The sequence below is a fragment of the Phacochoerus africanus genome, chromosome 5, assembly GCF_016906955.1.
Source record: "Phacochoerus africanus isolate WHEZ1 chromosome 5, ROS_Pafr_v1, whole genome shotgun sequence".
NCBI classification, from domain to species: domain Eukaryota; kingdom Metazoa; phylum Chordata; class Mammalia; order Artiodactyla; family Suidae; genus Phacochoerus; species Phacochoerus africanus.
The window spans coordinates 44032314-44054687 of NC_062548.1; the positions used below are offsets into that span (position 1 = coordinate 44032314).

Sequence of the window (22374 nt, forward strand, 5' to 3'; positions counted from 1 at the left end):
CATACCAAACATGCCCAAGACGCGATGGAAAATCATTGGTTAAACTAAGAACCAGGAAAATTTCAACCTGAAGGAGAAATGGCAATGCCAACTCAGGTGTTGCAACTACCTGCCAAGGAGGGTAAATGCGGTGACGCAGCCGTTGTCAAAATGCTTCGAGGAGCAACCGATTGTAACGAATTTAAAAACTGAAAGTCTAAGGGGACTCTTCTTCCCCCTCTCAGCCTGTCCGGAAAGCTCTTTTTTTTCCTGTAATAAAGACTTTGCGGAGTTCCCGTCGTGCGTAGTGGTTAACGAATCCAACTAGGAACCATGAGGTTGCGGGTTCGGTCCCTGCCCTTGCTCAGTGGGTTAAGGATCCGGCGTTGCCGTGAGCTGTGGTGTGGGTTGCAGACGCGGCTCGGATCCCGCTTTGCTGTGGCTCTGGCTTAGGCCGGTGGCTACAGCTCCGATTCAACCCCTAGCCTGGGAACCTCCATATGCCGCAGGAGCGGCCCAAGAAATAGCAACAACAACAACGACAAAAAAAAGACAAAAAAAAAAAAGACTTTGCTTTCTTGCTGCGTTTGCGTTCTCGAAGTTCATTCTTGGGCTCATTGAAGAACCTGGGTTCTGGTAACATCTTTCTGGCATCATCTTTTGGGGGCTCGACCGGGATCCGATCCAATACACCAGCGCTCACAAGAGTGTGTCCGATTCCCTGCGAGACCTCTGGCAGCAGATTCGTAAGATTCCGATCCAGCTCCAGCTTTTGGCGCTGCCCTCGGGAGCTGGCTGCCCTCTTCTTCCTGGAGGAAATTTGCTCACCATAGTCAGCATGGTGATCTTGATTCCTTTATTGAGACCCTGTATAAGTAATTGTATTTCTCGCTTCATTGCACCCCCAGTAAAAAGCCAGCAACCTTCAGAAAAATTGGAAGTCTCAAACAAAGAGAAGATAGAATAGCCAAATGGAAAACTTAGAACCGAAAAATGCAATAACTGGAATAAAATTCTTAATTGATGGGCAACAGCAGAGTGAACAAGACAGAAGAAAGAATCATTGAGCTTGAAAATAAAACAAGTTACCCGATCTGAAAAACACAGAAAATAGACTAAAAACAAATAAAATAAAATAAAGCCTCAGGGATGTGTGGAACTTTAACAAAATATACAATATTGGACTCACTGAAGACCCAAGAGAGGAGAAAGATGGGGCTAAATAGTATTAGAAGAAATAGTCGCTGAAAATTTCTGGCGTATTTTTAAAAAAATAAACTTTAGGAGAGGGTGTACTTGCGCTTCTCCATTCTTTGATCAAAGAATAAAGGTTTTACCCCCCAAAACCCCTTGTTTTTAGCCTTTTTTATTAAAAAAAGAAAATTGAGCATAAATACATACCCCCCTGCCCCCACACACCATAGCCTTCTCCATCCCCGTGTATTTGGAAACCTAGCTCCCCACTACCTTTTTTTCTGATATATTTTAAAGCCTATATAGCATCACTTCACCCATAAAAGCTTTTCGCCTTTTTCTTTTTTGCAAACATCTCTACAAATAAAGTCCTTTGTTTTAAAACAACGCCATGCGCACACCCAACAACATTAAGGATGATTCCGTCTTCTTAAGCCCACTGTGTACAGGTTCCTGCTGCCTCCTAACCTCCCCTCTGCACTTGGTTGGCTGGATTTGGGATGAAGGACAGGTCTGCACGTCACAGTTGGTGGAGGCGGAAGTCTCAGCGGATCCTGAGCAGATTCTCCAAGGCTCCCTGTCTTCAGACTTTGGGGTCGGGAAGGAGTGGACAACCCCGAGGTGACCCCCTCCCAGTCAGTTGTGTATCTGGAGTCTCTTTCTGCTCTGGAGAGCTCGGCTGGAAGGACGTTGTGGCCGGGGCCTCAACCTGCTGGAGTCTCTCTCCTGGGTGCAAGATCAGCCTGCTCCTTCCAGGGATGTCTTTGATCTGGACCCTGAGTCCCAGGAGAATGGATCCCGAAGCAGAGGCATGAGGCAGGTGTTGAGGTGGGTGCCACGAGGTCTGTACCCTCCTCCAGCAATCGACTCCTAGGGCGCTGGTTCCAGCAGCTCAACATCATCCAAAGAAAGCTTGGAGTTAGTGGGTGTAAACTATGACATTTAGAATGGATAAGCAATAAAGCCCTGCTGTATAGCGCAGGGAACCATATCCAGTTAGCTCTGATAGAACACGATGGAAGATAATATGAGAAAAAGAATGTGTGTGTGTGTGTATATATATATATATATATAAATGTATATATATGAATACATATATGATATATATATATATATATGTAAACTGGGTCAATTTGCTATACAGCAGAAATTGACATTGTATACTTTAATTTTTTTAATTAAAAAAAGATAGATCGTCCAAGGGGCAGATCAAGAAGGGTTGGCCCAAATAAATTTGTATTTGTATTTGTATTATTTTGGCTGAACCCGTGGCATGTGGAAGTTCCTGACCAGGGGAAGAATCCAGCCACACTTGCAACCTGAGCCACGGTTGTGGCAACTCGGGATCCTTATCCTGCTGCGCCGCACGGGAACGTCCAAAAACAAATTTTTAAAGAAAAATACATCTATTTTTGATGATTCAAAGAAGGCACAGGTGCAGTTATGCACACAAGTGGAGACCAGTAAGTGTAACAATTATTTTAAGTTCATAGGTTTGTTTGCTCGCAGGCAGGGGTGGGCTTCTTGTCGTCACCCCATTTCGGGCTGTGTGTCTGCGCGTCGCGGGGTCAGCTGGGGGTTGGGTCTGCCCTGAGTTCTGTTAATGCCACCGCCTGGCTCCCTGTGGCCGCTGAGCCACACTTTGTCACTCTGTCCGTCAGTGTAGCGTCTCGCCTGTCTCCCCCCCACCCTCCCCCCGCACCCAGCCCGGTCCCGCAGTACCCCACGCAGCGCCTGGCCCGAGGAGTGGATGCTTTGAGGGGACTCCACAACCCTAATGCCCCAGGACCTGCCCATCCGGGTCATTTGCGATTATCCACAGCCGGTCAGGTTTCCAAACTTGACGACAAGAGACTATTCACTGTCACCCGGCTAGCTCAGTTGGTAGAGCATGAGACTCTTAATCGCAGGGTCGTGGGTTCGAGTCCCACACTGGGTGTCCTTTTAAACTTGGAAACCGCAAAGATCCCTGAGCATTTCCATGCCCTTGGTTTTGGTCCAATCCCTGAAAAGCATCAAAGGCCTTGTCCTACAGACGGGTCCAGCCACCGTCACTTCGCATGTGGACACTCTCCTGACAGGGGGTCGCGAGCTCATTCTTACTTCATCTTCTTTTAATGAAAGCAACCTTAGAAAGGGGTCCATCAGAGATTCGAACCTGGAAAAAGTACGCAGTTTTTCCTTTGGGTTATTAGTCTATGGAGCGAGCAGCTACTCATCTCCGCAGCCGCAAGACAGCATTCAGTAAAAATTCAACTTTCACAGTGGCAAGTCCCTTTGGGAGTGACGACCAGTCCCAAGCAGGGGTGGCCCCGCAGGTCAGAGGGGCCTAGACCACTGGAAGGGAAAGGGTGACAACCCGACTGGGCATGTGATGAATGCAACGGCTGTGTGTCCCCTGCCCTATCCCAGCCAGCCTCTCTTTAAAAGTTGGGCTCGTCCGGGATTTGAACCCGGGACCTCTCGCACCCTAAGCGAGAATCATACCCCTAGACCAACGAGCCACCTCCTGCTTGATGGCGGGAGGGGGGTGTCCTTTGCTGTCCAGTGGCGTTTAAGCTGGCTCTGTCCTCTTTGGACTGTCCCGGTTTTCTTGTCCATGAATTTTTGTTCGCTTTCCCCGTGAGCGTTGGGAACGGATTTGATTCCTCGGGCAGGAGCGGCACGGGAAAGGTTCCGCGTTTTCAGACGCCGAGAGTCCAAGTTGCCAAGTCCTGATCCGTCGCCCTGCTCTCTGCCGGGGGGGAAAACTGAGGCATCAGCTCAGCAGAGCGTCCTCGGGTCCCCTCGGGTCTGATGACTAAGGGCTGGGCTGCAGAGTGAAGCTGGGAGCAGGGTTTGGACTCCGACGGCGGCGACTAAGGCTCGCGGATGCCTCCTGGGACCACCAGGAGGAAAGACGCAAGGCGCGGTCCCGGGTCTCACACCCCGTCCAGCCCAGGAAGCAGCTTTCCTGAGTCCCAGGCTAGCGTCAAGCACAGACTGCAGCCGAGAAGGGGCCCTGGCGGCGGCGGGAGTTTAAGCAGGAAGCAAAAGGACGAGAGAGGACGTTGAGGAAACTCTCGGGGAGACTCCTCTCTTGCCACTGCCCAAGACCTGGGTCACAGGGGCCTCCCTGTCCACTGAGCACACCTAGACCCGATCCCATTTGTGTCCAGATCGGATCTGGGTCCACCTACCCCTGGGCCGGCCTCATGGCCCAGATGCCACACCAGCTCTGCCAAGGATGCCCACCCTGCCCGAAAAAGATCAAGAAAAGCAAATGGGGCTCCTCTGGGTTTTGAAGCCAAAATGAGGTTAAGACCTCCCTTCCTCTGCAGTTCCCACTTCACTGTCCTGACCACCCATTCACTGGGCAAATGAGAGCAGGGCCCTAGCTTGGTATAGAGGGGGCAGACCCCCAGTGCCAGAGTAGGGAGTGGGTTAAAGCAGGCCTGACGAAGGCATACCACCGACGCAGAAGAGGAGTTTGCAGAGGAACCAGCCTGCTGGTGGAGGCTCAGGAGTCTTAAAAGGTTCTGGCTGTAGAAGAAAGTGTTGGCCAGAGAGCCTGGTTCTGCTGGCTGACTTCTAGCAGGGCTTGAGGCTGGAGAGGCCTCCCTGGGTATCCCAGTGGGCTCCCGGGTTCTGGGCAGGGAATCTCCTTGATCTGGGACTTGAGATCAGAAGGCATGAAAGGGGCACCCAGCAGGCACCATCCTGGGCTTAACGGAAGAAACCTGGGCATTTAGGTCAGAGAAGAGGCCCACCAGCCCCATGTTCCCTCTGCATGTGCTGAAGCTCTGGCCCTGTGGCAGCTGGCCTGGCAGAACCTCTCTGCCACAAGCCCCTGCTCCAGTCACTCCTCTGCGATGGGGGGTCAGGCAGCTCTTTGCACATTGGGGCCCCCGGAATTTCAACCAAAGCCTGGGTCTCTGCCTCTATCAAGCATGCCTTTTATTTTCTGTATTCTGAAGCTTTGATGTCCAGAGCTTTAGTGATTCTGGAGGGAATGCCCCCTGGGCCCCCAGGGCTGGCCGGTTCTTAGAAATACTAAGCAATTCCTCTGCCAGCAGGCACTTCCAGTGCAAACCAACCAGTCCCCAGCCCCCATCCCAGAGCCCACAGCCACCTGTCTTTTCAGGCTCTCACACTCTGGGCCACAGTCCACCTGCCAGAATCACCCCAAGGCTAGGAAACCGACAACTGGGGGTAGCATCTATGCCTCAGAACCTGCTGAAATTATTCGAACTAGCCCATTTCAACCTGCTTCCCCCGCCTCACCTGTTTTACCTTCTGTGAAACCACAGCAAAGTCAGTTGCCCTGTGTTCTGCTCACTCTCCTGCCTTCAGCTTCCTGGGGCGTCCCCTCAGCCCTTTCGTCTTGGAAACTGAGTAACAAGCGATCTTTCAATGGCCACATCTGACGGCCTCCGAGAATAATAATAAAGCCTTTGAAAACCCTGTCCTCCCACCCGTGTGGGGAGCACAGGCCTCTGGATGCCTGTGGAAACCCCATGCCCTCTGCCCCAAGGCTCAGTCTCAGCTGCGGTTGGTTGTGGAAGCCCTTCAAAAGCAGGAAAAAAGATGTTGAAACCTGGGCTATTCGGGATTTGAATTTATGAGCAAAAACACAGGCGTCGCATTGTGGCTCCAGACCCAGGGACTGGTCCATAGACCTGTTCCGCCGCCGGGCTCACCCTCCTTCCGGGTTCCTTCCCCCTGAGTCAGGCCTCCCGACCGCCGCTCCAGCTCCCGACCCAGGGTGAGTGATCCTATTGCGCAATAGGAGCTCTGACGCCCTCAACCCGGAAATACGGGGGTGTCTGAAAAAGCTGGGCTCGTCCGCGATTTGAACCCGGGACCTCTCGCACCCAAAGCGAGAATCATACCCCGAGACCAACGGGAAAAAAAAGGTGCTGATGTTGGCCTTTGAAGGCCTTGAGACTGCAACTGGCCCTCCCGTCCCGGCAGAGTCCGAGCTGCCTGTCCCGCCGGGAGGTGCGCGGGGTGGCGGGGAAGGTGTCGGTTTCCACTGCAGAAGGAGACGCGCAGGTGCAGCGCCGCCGCCCCCTCCGGAAGAGGGGGCTCCGGCGCACCCGGTCCGCAGGGTCGTAGAGCCAGACTCCCCCAGACCAGTAGGGCCACCCAGCCCCAAGCAGCTAGAGAAAGGGACAGGTGACGAGGAGGAGGAGGGAGTCCATGTGGCCCAGGTGAGCGTGGAGGTCTCTTACGCTGGACCTCAAGCTAGAAATTTCACCCAACGTGAGACGCAAGTCCAGGACCTTGAGAATGAGGCCCCGCCTCGTCCCAACTGGCCCCCTAGGTGAGCCTCGAATATCTCGGGGTCCCTCTTGGCCTGAGCTCGGCCTCAGAAGATCCTCACACTTCTGGAACCCTGTTGCAGGGGTCCAGACTGGGGTTGGCGCTCACATCTTGCCAAATGGCAGCTGCTCCAAACTTTTCTTCTCTCTTGCGCTTGCAAAAGATCAGGCATCCACCTGGTGAGGACCGTCTCCCTGTCTTGTCTCCGCGGCCGGCCACGGAGTCTTCCTAATTTGCTTTAGACCATTCGCCCTCCGAAGGGCTGAGAGCGTATTGATAATGAGAAATGGCCTGTGATTGGACAACTCCCACTCCCGAAGCGAGGATCACACCGCGTTCCTCAATTACTCTCTAGTGACACCGCCGCTGTGCCCTGGCCCCCAACTTTCCAGCTCCCTCGAACTGGGGGGCCACACAGACCCACCGCCAGACAGGGGCCTGGAGCAACCCTCTTCCCAGTCAAAAGGACCCGTGGATTCAGCTCCAGTGCACGCGATGCAGTGCGCTCAGGATCCAGAGAGAACGCCTACTAGCTTAAGGACAGTCAAGTTCTGAAGACCTCCAACTAATTTGTACGGAAGTACACTTCCTAACCGCCCGGCTAGCTCAGTCGGTAGAGCATGAGACTCTTAATCTCAGGGTCGTGGGTTCGATCCCCACGTTGGGCGTTAACTTTTATCTAACAAAAGTTGTGGCTTCACGACTCTGCAGAAGTGATCCTCCAAAGACCGTGTTGGTTCGTATAAACTATTCCTGGTACTAGGAGAACAACATGCAGGCTCACCCTCATCAGAGCGACTCGCTTTTGTCTCATTACCATTTTGGAACTTAAAAGTGAGGAGTTGGCCGTTCCCGCTGCGGAGCAGTGGGTTAAGAACCCGAGTGCAGCGGCACTGGTCACTGCGGAGGCTCGGGTTCCTCCCCGTCCGGGTCAGGGAGCAAAGGATCCAGTATTGCCACAGCTGTGATGTAGGTCTCAGCTGTAGCTCGGATTCATGAGCTTGCGGCAAGTGTGGCCAAACTTGAAATTTACACGAAAGTTTCAAGTTCAGCACACAGAGCGGTTGTAAGCCCCACTGAGAGATTGCTTTTCAGGGACTTTGGCGAAATTTCTTGAATTTCCGGGGATCGGGGCGAGTGCTCATCAGGCCAAGTATTATCACCCAAAGTAGGACTCGAACCCACGTCTTAGGAGATTGCGTCTCAATTCCACAGGCTAAAGGAGAGCAACTGAAGACTTGGCAATGGATTTCCAGCTACTCTGGCCCTGGGGGAACCAATGCGGAGTGCCATCTGGAGTGGGGGCTCTCCCACCCAGAATCTTTGCCTCCTCCAACTTTGTGTCCCTTTATGCATCCTCTGTAGTCTTCCTCCGTCCTGGGTCAGAGACGCTTCAGGGAAGGGAGCCCCTCCTCTGGCCGTCCACTCCCATCCCAAACCCTCTCCCCCTTCTAAGGCAGAAAGAACGCTAGACATCGTGGGAGGGTCCAAGGAGAGCTCAGGTGTTCTGCAGTGAAGGGAATATGGGTTCCTTTGGGGGTGGCGGAGCAGAGCCACCAGAAGGGTTAGTGAGGCTGGCGCTGAGGCTCCATGTTGGGTCATCTGGGTATCCGAGTCTGGGGGGGAACGAGGGAGAAGCAGGACAGGGCTTGGGAGCCGGGAGGTGCCTGGATGGGGGCACATGGCTCATCCAAAATAGAGAGGGTATTCACCAGGGTCCTGCTATATTCTGTGTCTCCGGAGAACTCAGAGAGAGGGAGGGGAAAGTGAGGGAGAGATTTGGAGTGATTTTAGGAACCGGCTCACACAACTGTGGGGATCCCAGAGTGAAATATGCAGGGCAGGTCAGCAGGCTGGGAATTCCAGCAAGAACCCGAGTTTCATCATGGACGGGAGTCAGAAGGCAGTCAAAGGCAGAATTCTTTCTCTTGGGGGTAACCTTCATCTTTTCTCTTAAGACTTTCAACTGATTAGATGCAGCCCACCCGCCTTATTGCAAGATAATTTGCTTTACTCAACTCTGCTGACTTAAACATCACATCCAGAAAATAACTTCCCAGCAACACCTACTGGTTTTTTCCAAACATCTGGGCACCAGAGCCTGGCCAAACTGACTCATAAAATTTACCTTCACAGGGTCCTATCAAGTGCTGGGCTTCCTTCCAGACTTGCCAAGAGGAAGAGGAGGTGGGGGAGGGATGGATTGGGAGTTTGAGGTGTGCAGGTACAAACTATTACTTACAGATACATAAACAACAAGGTCTTACTGTAGAGCACAGGGAACTCTATTCAATATCCTGTGATAAACTACGATGGGAAATAATCTTTAAAAGGATGTATATATAGGAGTTTCCCCTGCGGCCCAGTGAGTTAAGAATCAGACTATAGCGGCTTGGGTCACTGCGGAGGCACAGGTGTGATCCCTGCTCCGGCACTGCTGCAGCTGTAGCTCAGATTCAGACCCTGGCCAGAGGGCTTCCATGTTCCACAGGTAGCCATACAAAGAAAAAAAAAAATGTATAACCGAATCACTTTGCTGTACAGCAGAAATTAACACAGCATTGTAAATCAACTACAGTTCAATTTTTTTTTAAAAAAAGTCCTTCCTTCTTTTTTTTTCTATTAGCCGCACCTGCAGCATGTTCCCATGTTCCCAGGCCACTTGGCCACCAGGGAACTCCCCTAGGCTACCTTTTTAACACGACGCAAAGTACAAGAGCTTACCTTCTCCTTTGGGTATGTCCCAGGATGCACCAGACCAGAAAACAGTCACTCCGAAGCTTCTCGAAGATGCTGCTGTGTCCCCTCAACTGTGCATGTCTTATTGCCTCAGTGAATGGCAATTTCCTCCAGGCGCCCCAAGATCCTCGGTCAGCTGGTGGGGGGGTTTTTGGGTTTTGTTAGGTTCATACCTGTGGCATCTGGAAGTTCCCAGATCAGGGATCGAACCTGTGTACTCATGGATACGAGTCGGGTTCGTTACCACTGAGCCACCACAGGAAGTACAGCTGGCTCTGTGAGATCATGGAGCCACACAGGCACGCCATTCTGTGCCCTTCTGATTCCTTCCTTCACAGCGTGCCATGGCATTTCATGCACCTCTGCTTCGTCTACTGTAGCCCATTGCTTTTTCCATCCTTCCATAGCTGTGCCAGCCATGTGTTATAACCAGATTGAGGGACCATGGCAGGGTGTGAGGTCCTGTGTCACGGAAGAGTGTCCCATACTGATAATCTCTCCCTTTTCCAGTTTTTTCCTCTCCTCATGCAGACGCAGGGCCATCAGGATCCACTCCAGGTGGACTCTGTGGACGAATGTTATCCAGACCCCACAGCTCCTTTGCTTAGGAATTCCTTTCTTCCCTGAAGCAGTCCGGGTACTTTCCTAGTTGAGCCCTGCTGAGATGTGACCCCAGTATTTGGTAGGGTGGCCCGAGGGGAAGCAGGAGCAGGTTCCGTGGGGACGAGACGTTGTCTTGTAAGGCAGCTCACCTGGGGTTCCTCTTCCTCTCCAGGCAGAGGGTGGAGGCCTGGGCCCCCTCGGCAGGCACAGAGGGTTCCAGGTGCTCAATGCATCGACCCAGATATCCCCATTCCAAGTTTCGGGGCCCCCCTTCTTCCCTATCAGCACCCTGACACTGGCATAGGAAATGTGCGGAGACTGAGAATTCACCTCAGCCTCAGGTCCTGCGACTTTCACCGGTTTCGCACGGAGCCCAGACTCCAGCTTCCCTGGCCCTTCAGCTATAGGAAACTCACCGCCCAGCAGCCTCTGATGTTGACACTGCTTTGAATTGGTGATTAGTCCTCCCGAGCCGGTCACTCTTTGGTTTCAATGCATTAAAGACATTGAAACACTTTTGTGTCCAAGCATCAACCGCAGCCATGTAATTTCACAACCCTTAGAACAATCACCACCCCTGTAGCTCAGAAATGCCAGGCACAACTCACTTCCCTCGTCCGGCCATCCCAGCTCAACGTGGGCAAAAATCTTATTAACTGCACGGCTCCCACATCCCCAGGTGTCTCAAAACTCTACCTCCCACCAGTGACGTAGTCCTCGGTGCCAGGCAGCCCTTGGAATCTTGTAACCAAGCAAGAGCTCAAGGGGCTTTTCCAGGGTCAAGTCCCCTCATGTCCTCCACCTGCCCTGCCTCTTCTCTGCAGAATAAATTTAATCAGAGAAAGGAGAAAATACAGAAAGAAAGGAAAATAGTCAAGCAAGACAAAATAGCTTAGCCATTAAACAAAGGCAAGGACCTTTGGTTCCTCCTCCAGGGCTGCAGAGAACATTTTGAGCCAGGACCTTGGGGTTGTTTTGCAGATACCTGAAGCCCCCCCCTCCAGGTGGAAGAAGTTAACTGTAGGCTTCCGGCAGCATGAAGCCCCCAGACGCCAGGAACCAGGTGGATGATATTGACTCCAGATTACTCATCACCAACAAATCAGAAGAATGTGCACAAGCAAAACAGCACCCCCAGCTACCCCAACCCCGTCTCTAAAAACCTTTCCCTGAAAGCCATCAGAGAGTTGGGGTCTTGCTTGGCACCTGCAATGAACACTGCACTTTCTTGCATACAACCCAGCGCCAGTAAACTGGTTTTACTGCAGGTGGTGGGGAGGGAGGGGGCAAGAAAACGGACCCAAGTTTTTTTTTTTGTTTTTATTTTTTTCTTTTTAGGGCCTCATATGGAGGTTCCCAGGCTGGCGGTGGAATCAGAGCTGTAGGTGCCTGTCACAGCCACAGCCACAGCCACCCAAGATCCAAGCTGCGTGTGCGACCTACACCACAGCTCACGGCAGTGCTGGATCCTTAACCCGTTGAGCCAGGTCAGGGATCGAACCCACCTCCTCATGGATGCTAGTGGGTTCATTCGTTAATCACCGAGCCACAACAAGAATTCCTGGATGCTTTTTTTTTTTTTGCCCTGCTGTGTGGGCCATGGATTGATAATGACTTTGAGCTTGAACGCGGTCCCGAGCTCCTTGCCAATCAGAAGTGGGATCCTGGTAATTCACAGCCCGCAGCAGCATCGTGATCAAGCCACTCACTGCCTGGTGATCACGATGAGGTGCTGACTGAAGCAAGTGTCCTGAGGACCACGTGGCTCTTGCACCTGACTGTCACGGCAGTAAAGGTGACGGCAAGGACGGCGGCGTGGGAAGATTTCTGCTTGGGTGCACCTGGTTAGTTAAAGAAAGAAAATGACAAAATCAAGATCACACCTTTAAACTTTCAGCCTATGTCATGCTCAGAGATCCAGGGACATTTTATGGCAGCCATAAAATCATCTTATAGCTGCAGGGCTGACATTGCTGAACACTCAAATGCATAACTGAATTATGCATCTTGCTGAGTGACCATGGAGGTTGCGTTCACAGCCTAGGCAAATCTTTCAGGTGGAAAGAGTGGCATTGACCAGGAAAGAATGGAGACAAAGCCTGGAGATGTCTCAGCTTGGAGGAAACTGAGAATCTTGAACCTGCTGCTGGCCACGTACGGTGGTGAGAGAGGCTGCAATGAGATTAGGTCCTTGATTTGAGAAGGGATGATGGAACCCCAGGTGCTTAGGAAATACAGGAAGTAAGGCCAGAGCTGGAGAAACACAAAAGTCCCATTTTATGGTCTTTAAAAGAAAAAGTGAACTATGTGTTTATATGTCTGTATGACAAAGCTGCAGCGTGTGGCGGAGAAGGCTTGTGATAGAACTCTCCACCGTGAGCATGAAGACGTGGATTGCATGGATTAAAAAACTGGAGTTCCTTGTGGGTCAGCAGGTTAAGGATACAGCACTGTCCCTGCTGTGGTTTTGGGGGGCTGCTGTGTTGCAGGTTCAGCCGGGCAATTTGCACAGGCCTCAGCAGGGCTGAGAGGGAGAGAGAGAAAAACCTTCATTATGGACTATGTAAAAACATGCACTAAAGCAGAGAAAATAGCATAATGTGTCCAACGAAGCCATTATTGGCTCGTGGGAAAGCTTGTTTTGTCTATACCGCCATCTGGCCCCTGAGCTTTTCCCCCAGCTTTATTGAGGTATAATTGCCAAATAAAAATGGTATATATTGAAGGTGCACGACATGATGATTTGATATGTATTTCCACTCTAAAATATTTGCCACAGTCCAGTGAATTGACACATCCATCAGCTCACTCAGGTACCTTTTGTGTGTGTGGCAAGAATGCTCTAAAGGCCTACTCTCTTAGCAAATTCCAAACACAATACGGTATTATCAACTGTCCTCATGACCCAGCCCGTTATTGTAAAGCACACCAGCTGTCATATAATTCAATCTCTAAATAATTGGGTGTGCTTATAAAAATGCCTTTAAAAATATAAGTTGCCATGTTACAATGGACACAAAAAATGTGCAATTTTTTATATCAAGTAGAACGGATGGTTATTAATAGAACGGATGGTTATTAAGAAAACAAAGGATGCGAGGACTCTTGAAAATTGAAAACGGACCTATCTTCCTCAGAAAACTATGCCACTTCGGTTTTACTTGCGGGCGGCAGCAGAACTGCTAAGGACCTTCAGAAGCCCTTTCAGTGGCGTCAAGTCGATGTTTGAATTCATCCCTACGGTTTTGCTCCCTCCACTCAAGTTGGTTTAATCGGGTTTAGTCCTCGCCCACGTTTCCCCCCTAGGTTTTAAAATGCAACTCTCTTCTACCCCGGGTGGGACTCGAACCCACAATCCCTGGCTTAGGAGGCCAATGCCTTATCCATTAGGCCACCGGGGCTGCCATAAACAACCTTGCAGCAGTCTTAGACCAATCTCTCTGTCACCTCCCCGCGGTTTCCACAGGCTACGCAAGCAGCTTCTATCCCCGGCCTGGCCTGTCTTTGGGCCCCTTGACGTCCGCATCCGGTCGGCGCTTCCGCTCGAATCTCGCCGCCTCCGCAGCATCCGCCCACCCGGGAGGGACGGCGCACGCGCGAATGGAGCTCAAAGACCTGGGCTCGCAATTATTAGCTTGGCTGTCTGGGGGGCGGGATATGATCTTTGCTTAGGGCGTAGAGGGTCTGGGGATCCGGACGAAAGCTTTCCCTTTTAGGAGAATTCGGGTCCTAGGATAATTAGCATCAACGAGGCGTTCGCTACGCAAAAAGTGGGGGCGGAGGGGAGAGAGGGAACAGGCGCTTGAGAAGAGTCCATTCCTATCCTCATCCTCCTCCCTACGCGGCCCCTTAGCAAGTGTCTCCTGGCTCCAAGCTCAAGTGATTTTTAAGCAGAGGCCAGTGGCCTCCGTTCTTTGTCCTAAGGGCCCTCGGCGATGGCTCCGTATCCGGTGGGCTAGCTCAGCTGGTAGAGCATGAAACCGTATAACAGAGAACCCAGCGTTGACTTGCCTCCAAGAAGATGGGTATTCTCTCCCATCTTTGAAAGATTTGTCTTATTGTGGCTACCAGAGGTGCGGGAGGGGAGGCGCGAGGGACTTAGACGAAGGAAGTCAAAAAGTACAAGCTTTCGGTTAAAAGTAAGTAACAGATGTAATGTACAACATGATACAGATAATTAACGCTGATGGACATTCTAAGAGTGAATCCTGCGAGTTAAGAGAGTAAATCCTAGGAATTCTCATCACCAGGATGATGCATGGTCACTAACCTGTCATGGCAATCACTTCATCGCGTGTGTACGTCGAATCCTTATGCGGTAAACTTTAAACCTATACAGTGCTGTATGTCGATTATATCTCAAGCAAAGTGGGGACAATAATAGAAATGTTTATCTTAATGACGTTTCTTTATATGTATGAGCCCTCAGTAAACCACTGAAACATCTCAAAAACGATAAAGGAGAAAATAACACTCCGTAGGACACCAAGGCCACCTGCGCCCACAGTAGGGGTACGCGCTCAGCGGCCATCCCCCCAGCCTTTACCCTGGTGCGAGGAGGTCCCATCACCTTGGTCATTCGGCTTAGCCAGAATCCCTCGCAGATAACTCGGTTCCGAAGGTAGAGTCATTCTTTTTTCGAGGTAAAACGGTAACTCAATCCTGGGCACATTCTTAGACTTTAAATTTTAGGCGCGGGTTCGATCCCTGCTCCGGGAACTTCCGCATGGCTCCGGAGCTGCTAAAAATAAAAAATTAAAATTAAAAAAAGAGAAAAATTTAAATATACATTCACACTAATCATTTAAGGGTATACTCTCATTGCCAAAATCAAAATAATCTGAAATAATCTGTTAGCTTTTTATCTTTTAGATTTTAAAAAACATTTTTATTTTGATAAAATATATATAACGTCGAATTTGCCATTTTAGCTATTTTTACGTGTGCAATTTAGTGACATCAGTTACATTTACAATTTTGTGCAATCATCACCACCTATCTGCAAAACTTTTTCATCACAATAATTTATTACATTTTAAAATGCACCTGTCCACTGACACTTTGGGGGCAACCCAACCCCGCAAAAGTCCAAAAAAGTCGTTTGTCACAGTTCCCGTCGGAAGTGTATTCATGCAGCCAGTCCCCTCTGGGCTCCGGGGACTCAGTCCGCAATCGGACCGGATATGCCCAACCTTGGTCCCCACAGTGACCTCGGGGTCTCCCCAGGGTCCCGAGCTCCGCGGCTGCAGCTGCAGGGCTGCGTCCTAGGGGCTGGAGGGTGGGTGGCTGACAGCCGGAGTGTCCTAGGCCCGCATAGGAGGGAGAAGTTTGGAGAGAGAGAAATCCATAAATGAAAAAAGGAGAAGGAAAAAAAAAAAACGAAGCGCAGCGACCACGAAGGGACTCGAACCCTCAATCTTCTGATCCGGAATCAGACGCCTTATCCATTAGGCCACGCGGCCCTGCGGCAAACAGCGTTACAGCCTTTCTCATAAAGCTTTTTCAGGCGCCTGCTCAGTGTACCCCAATGCGCATGCTCGGCGGCCAGGCGCCCCGCCCCTCAGGCTCCGTGTGGACGGGGCTCCAAGCTGGGCCACTGAACCCTGCGGAGTACCCGCACCCTGTAGAGCGCAGCCCACGTGGGCCTGTGGGTGAGAGTTCGAGCCTGCGTGAGGCTGCCCAAGCCCTTCCTGTTCCAAGAGATTCCTGATCTCTTCCCCACGCGTCCCCACAGCGCTGGGCCAGGAGTTGCCCACGGCTCCCCCTGCCCCCTTGCCTCCCCCATCACAGCACCGCTAATCCTGCCTTGCTCTGTTCCAGTCTTGTGGCCCCAGATTGGGCTCTGACTGCGGTGTGGGCCGAGGTCCTGTCCACGGCCCCAGCGTGCGCTGGGAGGACGCCGTGGACCGCAGGCTGCCCCTTCCCGGGACGTGGCTGCCCCCGCGCCTGCCCTCCACTGTCCGCCGGCGAGCCCAGGCTCTGAAGCGCCAGGCGCTCTGCATATGTTATCTCACTGATTGTCGCAGCTCCCTGAGAGCAGGCACTATTCACACGTACAGACATCCTCAGGTTTCTTTCATGCCCGCTGAGCCACCCGTGCTATGGCGCCTTTTATTGAGATGAGGAAACCAAGGAGTGGACGGGGTCAGTGGTGGCGCTGGGTTGGTGCCTGGCCGCCCAGGCAGCACTTCCGGGGGGGCCACGGACACAGTCAGGCCTGGAGGCAGAGCCGGCGCCTCAGGGAGCTGCGGATCTCCAGGCAGGCCTTGCGGCGCTCCTCGCAGTCTGGACCCAGCACGTCCAGCTCACACACCTGTCGGTTGACCTGTGAGGACCACACAGCCAGTGCCCAGGGCTGCCTGGTCTTCCCGTTCCCAGCCTGGCACCCGGTGTATTGTAAGACCGAAAATTTCAAGTGCTGCCCTGACATCTTGGGGTCTCACAGGCCCCTGTGGCTTCCAGGGGATATGCGACCACCCTGCAAGGGGGGACCCCCATCCCGCTAGTTCCCTCGCTGGCCATCCTCAGCCTGAGGGGCTTCAGTTCCCTGCCAGTCTGTGAGATTCCGCAAACAAGCCCATCACAGCCTCCTGAGGGAAGGAGGGGCACTCCAGCCCTTGTTACTACAAAGCCTGCATCTATAGCCCCTGCTGTTCCCGCTGGCCCCAGGGCAACCCCGCGTGGCCTGCCCAGCCTGAGGGGTCCTTCTCCCCCAGCCGTGACCATACGTGAGATCTCACCCGGCCAGTGCCGGGTGTGGTGTGTTCAACCAGGTCAGACTGTTGAGGGCGGGGCATCCCTCCCCCAGAAATGGGGTCCATAGGAGGTGATCAGAACCCCAGGGCTGGGAAGAAGGATGAATCCAGCTCCCCTCCCCAGGCCACCACCCCCAACCCCCAAGTCACCTCAGTCATCAGCTCCAGGAGGTCCCTCCCGGGGTCAGCTCGGAGAACCTCCACCAGTGTCTGGATAAAGTCGGAGCCTCTCTCGTCCCGATAGGCGACACAGCCTAGGCCAGAGGACCAGGGCCAGAGGGTCAGACTCGGGCCCTCCCAGCTGCCTTCCAATGCCCCGGGGGGGCCTACTGTTGGTGGAAGTGGGGGCACACACACAGGACCCCAGGAATCAGGCATTCTTGCTTCTAGAATGAAATGTTGCTCAATATTTGCGGAGTGAATATAGGATGGATTCAATATCAAAGAAACGCTGAATGTGAACCTACTACGTGCCAGATGCTGGACAGGGCCCTGAGGCAAACAGACCTGTCCTGCCCTCAGGAGCTCACAGCCTGGAGGAAAGGATGCGGGTACAGGGCTCAGCAGCGTGAGTCAGCCCCCAACATGTGCTGTATTATCATCAGCGACAGACACGGAGGGAAGACGGCTTCACCGCAACTAGGCTGGTGGCTTTGCGTACCAACAGTCAAGCTCCAGGTGCCCTTAAAGCCACTTCAGATCTGTGGCCGGGAGGCCAGGCCCTGTGTCGTGGGGCTTCTTGATGACCCGCCGCCTTACCTTCAGCAGCTGCATAGACGGTCAGGAGGTCTGCTGGGTTAGAGCGCCCTGAAGTGGGGTCCCTGGACAGGCTGCCTGCAAGAGGGGCAGACTCCACTTACCCAGCCTCCTGGGACCCCACGAGCCCCAAGGGTCTCCTCAAGTCTGGCTCAAGGGCACACAGGGCAGCAGAACCCGTACAGGGCAGGAAAGACAGGTCAAGTTTCACATCTCACCTGCTATGTGACCTCAGAAAAGCTATTTCACCTTCCTGTCTCCAGGGCTGTCCTGGGCTTGGGGAGGGGAAAAGACCCTCAATTTTCAATTTTCTTTTTTTTTTCTTTTGCTTTTTAGGGCTGCACCTGTGGCATATGGAGGTTCCCAGGCTAGGGGTCCAACTGGAGCTGCAGCTGCCGGCCTACACCACAGCCACAGCTACGCAGGATCCCAGCTGCGTCCTCGATCTACACCACAGCTCATGGCAACACTGGATCCTTAACCCACTGAGCAAGGCCAGGGATTGAACCTGCAACCTCATGGTTCGTAGTCAGGTTCGTTTCCACTGCGCCATGACGGGAACTCCAACGCCCTCAATTTTCAGAAGCTTTGCTATTTAAGATTTTCCTTCCCATCTTCTTGGCGAAGAGTGGAAGGAGGTGGCAGCAGAACTCCAGCTCAGAGCCCTGGAAATGCTCTCTAAACACCGCCCCGCTGACAGCCCTGTTCAAGTTCAGGCTCCAGGAGGGGGGCAGACCCACCTTGCACATCGGCATAGATCTGGAGGACATCGGCATGGGAGTGGATGGCCAGTGGTGCTTGCAGCCAGAGCCAGAACCAGGGGAGAGCTGTGGGCCCCACACCAGCATCCCTGCGCCCTGCGGAAGGAGGGGGCCGTCATCTTTTCACTCGGAGACATTCGGGGGTGTTTCCAAGGCTCTGGCCCCCAGCCCCTGGAGCTCCTGGGCAGGCCAGCCAGGCTGGAAACATTCAGAGCACAGAAGGGCAAGTGCTGAGGGTGACATGTTCATGGACTTGACCTCCAGGAGAGCCTGGGAGAGGGGGCGGGGAAAGAGCGGTGCTCGGGCTTCCTGGAGGAGGAGGTGAGCGAGTCCTAGGAGGCTGAGGGCTGGGTGAGGACAGCGAGGGCAGCAGGAGGCAGGCTGGAGCTCGGGATGCAACCAGGCCCCCAGGGTGGGCCCCAGACCCTGCTCACCCCCACGGCAAGCCTGAACCAGGAAGATCTTGGGGCGGCCCCCCAGGGCCCCACAGCAGCTCAGCTCCTGCACCAGTTTCTCTGGCCGCACCTCTTGCCCATCAGCCCCCAGCAGCTGCCCCTTAGGCCCCCCGTGGGCCATAAGGGCCACAAGGGCACAGCTCACTGGGCCTCTGCGGGTGTCCAGCTGCTCCCGGAACCTGGCCACCTCCTCCTGGAAAACCTAGGGTGGGGATGAAATCGATGACTGTGCCAGAGTCACTGCGTCGCAAGAACCAGGTGGCCCTCTGTCCGGGTAGTTTCTCTAGCCTCCTGCCACCTCCTGCCGGCCTCAGGCCCAGGAGCAAGTCCCTTTCGAAACCTCCCTGCATGGCCTTACTGAAGGCAAAGCGGGTCCAGCCTCCTGTAGCTGGTTCTCCAGCCCCAGGGGAGAAGCCGCACCAAAAAGCTAAGAGGTGGGAGGGGAGGGCAGTGAGCTGACAGGTGTCTCGGATGGAACCTGAGACCCTTCCAGGGAAAGCCAGAGGGTCCAGCTAGGACCTTGAGCAGCGAGCAGAGACATGGCCAGCGTGGGCCATGGAGCCTGAGCTTCCGGAGGCAGGGGAGTGGGTTCCCAATGCAGCTAGACGTGGGGTGCACTTCCTGCCCACGACTGGTAAGAGAGGCCCAGGCGAGAGTCCCCAGGGTTCTGGCAGGGGTGCCCTTCCTGCAGAGCACAGCTAGAGGTTCTGGGCTTCCTCTCACCTGGGCTGTGGGGTCCATCTTCAGGGTGGTCTCGAAGCCCAAGGCCTGGCACAGGTCCCCCAGGGCCTCCACATCACGCAGGGCCCCAGGCCGGTCCTGGATCACAGCCAGGAGAAGAGCAGCCCTGGCCCCAGACAGGTCATACTGTGCACGGGGGCTGGCTTCTGGCTACAGATGGGGGTGGTCACAGCGGTCTGAGGACCTCCCAACTGCTGGCCTCCCCGCCCCCTCCCCCGTCAGGTCTCTGAGCCTCCGTCCCACTGGAACCTGCTGCCACATGGGAGGCCCCCTGCCCTGTCGCCCCTCACCTCGGGCCCCCAGGGCTCCTCGTCCCCTAGGCACAGTGGCCCCCGCAAGGAGCTCCGAAGGACCGGGCAGTAGGTGGCCCCTGGGGACTCTTCAGCTGTCCTGCGGAAGACCTGGGGAAGGTGGGGCCGGAGGGCTCCTCAGGCTGCTGCTGGGGGGGGGGGGGCGGGGCGGGGCAGGGCTCCAGCCCCAGGGAACAGCTCGGCCAGGCTCAGGGCTATGCCACATTCTCTTTGGGGTCCCCTGCCAGGAGGGAGGGAGGGAGGAGGGATGAAGGAAACAGAGGCCTGAGGGGGGCCCTGGGATTCCCGGGACATGAATGGCCTCAAGCAAAAGGCGGTCGCGCCATGAGCCACACAGCTCCCTGGTCCAGGGGTCAGGGTGCGTGGAGGTGGGTCAGGGCCCGTCTGGGAATGGTCACCCCAGGGCGGGCACTGCCCAGGGAGGGGACCATGTCCCACCTCCGGTGTCACCCAGGGGCCACCCAACGGCCCAGAGAGAACTTTGGGCTTTGGGACAAGCATGAATCATCCCCAACCCTGGCCCCCAGGGACCCACAGTTGGACGGACTGTCCCTGCTGGGTGAGCATGACGGGGTGGACAGGAAGACAAGCCCCAACTCAGGGAGGCGAGGGAGGGCATGGCCGACCGCCCGGAAGGGAGGCCTAGCAGGGCAGCCTGGGCCAAGGCGGGAGTTACGATGGCACTGGAATATCTGGGGGCCCCTGGGGGGTTGTGGGCAGGGCACGGGTGGGGGTGGGAGGAGAGGCTTAGAAGCTGACACCGAGTGTAGACAACAAAGGTTTCTATTGTGTAATGAATGGGTGGGGACAATGGGTTCAGGGGAAGACAGCAGAGCGGGGGGAGCGACTGGCACAGCCTCCTCCCCGGGCCCCCCTCCCGGGCCCTCACCTCTGTCAGCAGCTGCAGCAGAGGCCGGCGAGGACAGCGGCCACAGAGCTCGCCCAGTTCAGTGAGGAAGGTACCAGGCTCAGGGGCAGCTGGGTGGAGAAGCAGCACGGAGACCTGGACCGGCTGGTCTCAGCCCTCTTGCTGGCGCCCACCGCCCACTTTGCAGGGGGCCCCCCCCCCAGGGGTCCCTGCCTGGCCCACTCACCCGCAGGAGCCCCCGAGAGCAGCAGGAAGACTTTGGGGTGGCCCCACAGCGCCTCACAGCGGCTCAGCTCCCAGACCAGCTGCTGTGCCTGTCTCAGCTGCTCCCTGGGGGCCACCAGGGCCACGAGAACACAGCCCACAGGGCCCCCGTGGGCATCCAGCTCCTCCCGGAACCTGGCCAGCTCCCCACGGAAGCCCTAGGGCCAGAGTTAATGCTGGGCCTGAGGCAGGGAGGCCCCGGTGGGGCTGGGGGCTCAGGGGGCAGGCAGGGGCTCACCTGGGCTGAGGCCTCCCTCCTCTGGCAGCTGGTGAAGCCCAGGGTCCGGAACACACCCTCCAGGGTGGCGACTGTAGAGGCTGACACCTCAGGGCTGCTGAGGGTCAGGGCCACCCTCGGACCCTGCACGCAGTACTTGCCCTGGGGAGGCAACATGAGAGTCGGGCTGGGCTGGGACTCAGCTGGGAGCCAGGGAGGGGCAGGTCAGGCGGGGCTCCGACCACCTTTCTGTCCAGGCTCTCCCGAGCATCTGCCATCTGCGAGGCCGCCCGCAGGGTCCCAGCAACAAGGAAGGCCATGGGGGTGAGGTGGGGGCTTCCTCCGAGCGCAGAGTTCACCCAGTGCCAATGCTCTGGGTCCCAACCCTTGCCCTCTCCCCAAGTCCTGCCCTATCAGCTCTGTTTATGAGCCAAGCTGGACTCTGCCCCCTGCCTCAGAACCCTGGGTCCTGGGTAGTCCCCCAGGCCCTGCTCTGTCTCCTGGCTGGTGTTGACACACCCCCACCCATGCCAGGAACCTGTGCCCAGTCCTATTCTTAGATCCTGGCCCACCTGCTATCTGACCTCATTACACCTGAGGGTCTCCTGGGCCAGCGACCAGCTCTAGAAAAGCCCACGTGCTGCTCCCGCCATCCCTGGCCCTCCTCACTCACTCAGGAGCTGTGAAGGGTGCCACCCCAGAGGGGAGAGCCCTGGCCGGACTCGGCTGGCCAGTGAGAGCCTGGCTGCTTCATCTGGGAAATGGGGCCCATCCAGAGAACTCAGGATAAAGCCAGCGTTAAATGGGAGGGGTGATCAGAGAAGCGGGCACACAGACTGAGGGACAAAAACGCCTCATCTCTGCCGGCCTCCCCCGCCTCTCAGGTGGTCCTCTGAGGCCACCAGCTGGTGAACTGACAGGGACTGGTGCCCACCAGTTCCACAGGGGCTCAGCAGGGGCCCAGTAGGGGCCCAGCAGGGGAGGGACAAGGGCTGGATGGGGACAGTGCTTGGCCCGTTTAGACACTCTCCCTAAGGGATGTGACATAGGGTCCTGCCTGGAGTTCTGACCCCCTAGACAGCAAGAACGTACCACTGCCCTGACCAGTCACTGTCCCCAAGCCTGTTTCCTCATGTCGCCAAAGAGGGGGGGAGGGAGTGAAGATGCCAAGTCCCAATCAGCTCCCCTACTGTCCTGCTGGTGCGGAGAGGGGTACCACCAGCTGTCCCCCGTGAGCTGTCCTCGGACCAGACAGCCACTGGCTGACAGGACAAAGGTCATGGCCACACTCAGGGCCCAGGCGACCTGAAGCCAAGAATGTGGCTCCACCTGACGGCCATCCAGCATCCAGTGCCACCAGGATCACAGGGCCAGGGGGCCCAGGGGTATGAACTCCAAGTGTCCCACCCCGTCCCCAGAGCAGCCAC

The 22374-nt window shown here is 55.0% G+C and overlaps 1 protein-coding gene and 5 non-coding genes across 6 annotated transcripts; 2 read left to right on the top strand and 4 right to left on the bottom strand.

Moving 5' to 3' along the window:
• Positions 1–3039: 3039 nt before the first annotated feature.
• On the top strand, positions 3040–3112 carry TRNAK-CUU (transfer RNA lysine (anticodon CUU)). Its single transcript has one exon. It is a non-coding gene; the product is annotated as a tRNA-Lys (tRNA).
• A 493-nt stretch (positions 3113–3605) lies between these two features.
• On the bottom strand, positions 3606–3677 carry TRNAP-AGG (transfer RNA proline (anticodon AGG)). The gene has a single exon. It is a non-coding gene; the product is annotated as a tRNA-Pro (tRNA).
• Positions 3678–7072: 3395 nt separating this feature from the next.
• On the top strand, positions 7073–7145 carry TRNAK-CUU (transfer RNA lysine (anticodon CUU)). Its single transcript has one exon. It is a non-coding gene; the product is annotated as a tRNA-Lys (tRNA).
• Positions 7146–13147: 6002 nt separating this feature from the next.
• On the bottom strand, positions 13148–13220 carry TRNAR-CCU (transfer RNA arginine (anticodon CCU)). The gene has a single exon. It is a non-coding gene; the product is annotated as a tRNA-Arg (tRNA).
• A 1988-nt stretch (positions 13221–15208) lies between these two features.
• Positions 15209–15281, bottom strand: TRNAR-CCG (transfer RNA arginine (anticodon CCG)). The gene has a single exon. It is a non-coding gene; the product is annotated as a tRNA-Arg (tRNA).
• A 334-nt stretch (positions 15282–15615) lies between these two features.
• Positions 15616–22332, bottom strand: LOC125127549 (caspase-14-like). The gene is made up of 10 exons (XM_047780738.1): positions 20969–22332; positions 20693–20888; positions 20488–20576; positions 19578–19688; positions 19270–19437; positions 18526–18748; positions 18071–18187; positions 17334–17408; positions 16725–16828; positions 15616–16144 (listed from the first exon to the last, which is right to left on the bottom strand). The coding sequence occupies exons 1-10, from the start codon at positions 21122–21124 to the stop codon at positions 16031–16033; spliced, it is 1353 nt and encodes a 450-aa protein (XP_047636694.1). The 5' UTR covers positions 21125–22332; the 3' UTR covers positions 15616–16030.
• Between the last annotated feature and the right edge of the window lie 42 nt (positions 22333–22374).

Bases quoted from the DNA above. Each gene is read 5' to 3' on its own strand.
- LOC125127549 (XM_047780738.1), bottom strand. From the start codon at position 21,124: ATGTTGCCTCCCCAGGGCAAGTACTGCGTGCAGGGTCCGAGGGTGGCC. The intron at 20,577-20,692 runs GTGAGTGGGCCA...TTCTCCACCCAG, and splicing joins GCTCTCGGGGGCTCCTGCGG to CTGCCCCTGAGCCTGGTACC. The intron at 16,145-16,724 runs GTGACTTGGGGG...TGGTCCTCACAG, and splicing joins TCCTGGAGCTGATGACTGAG to GTCAACCGACAGGTGTGTGA.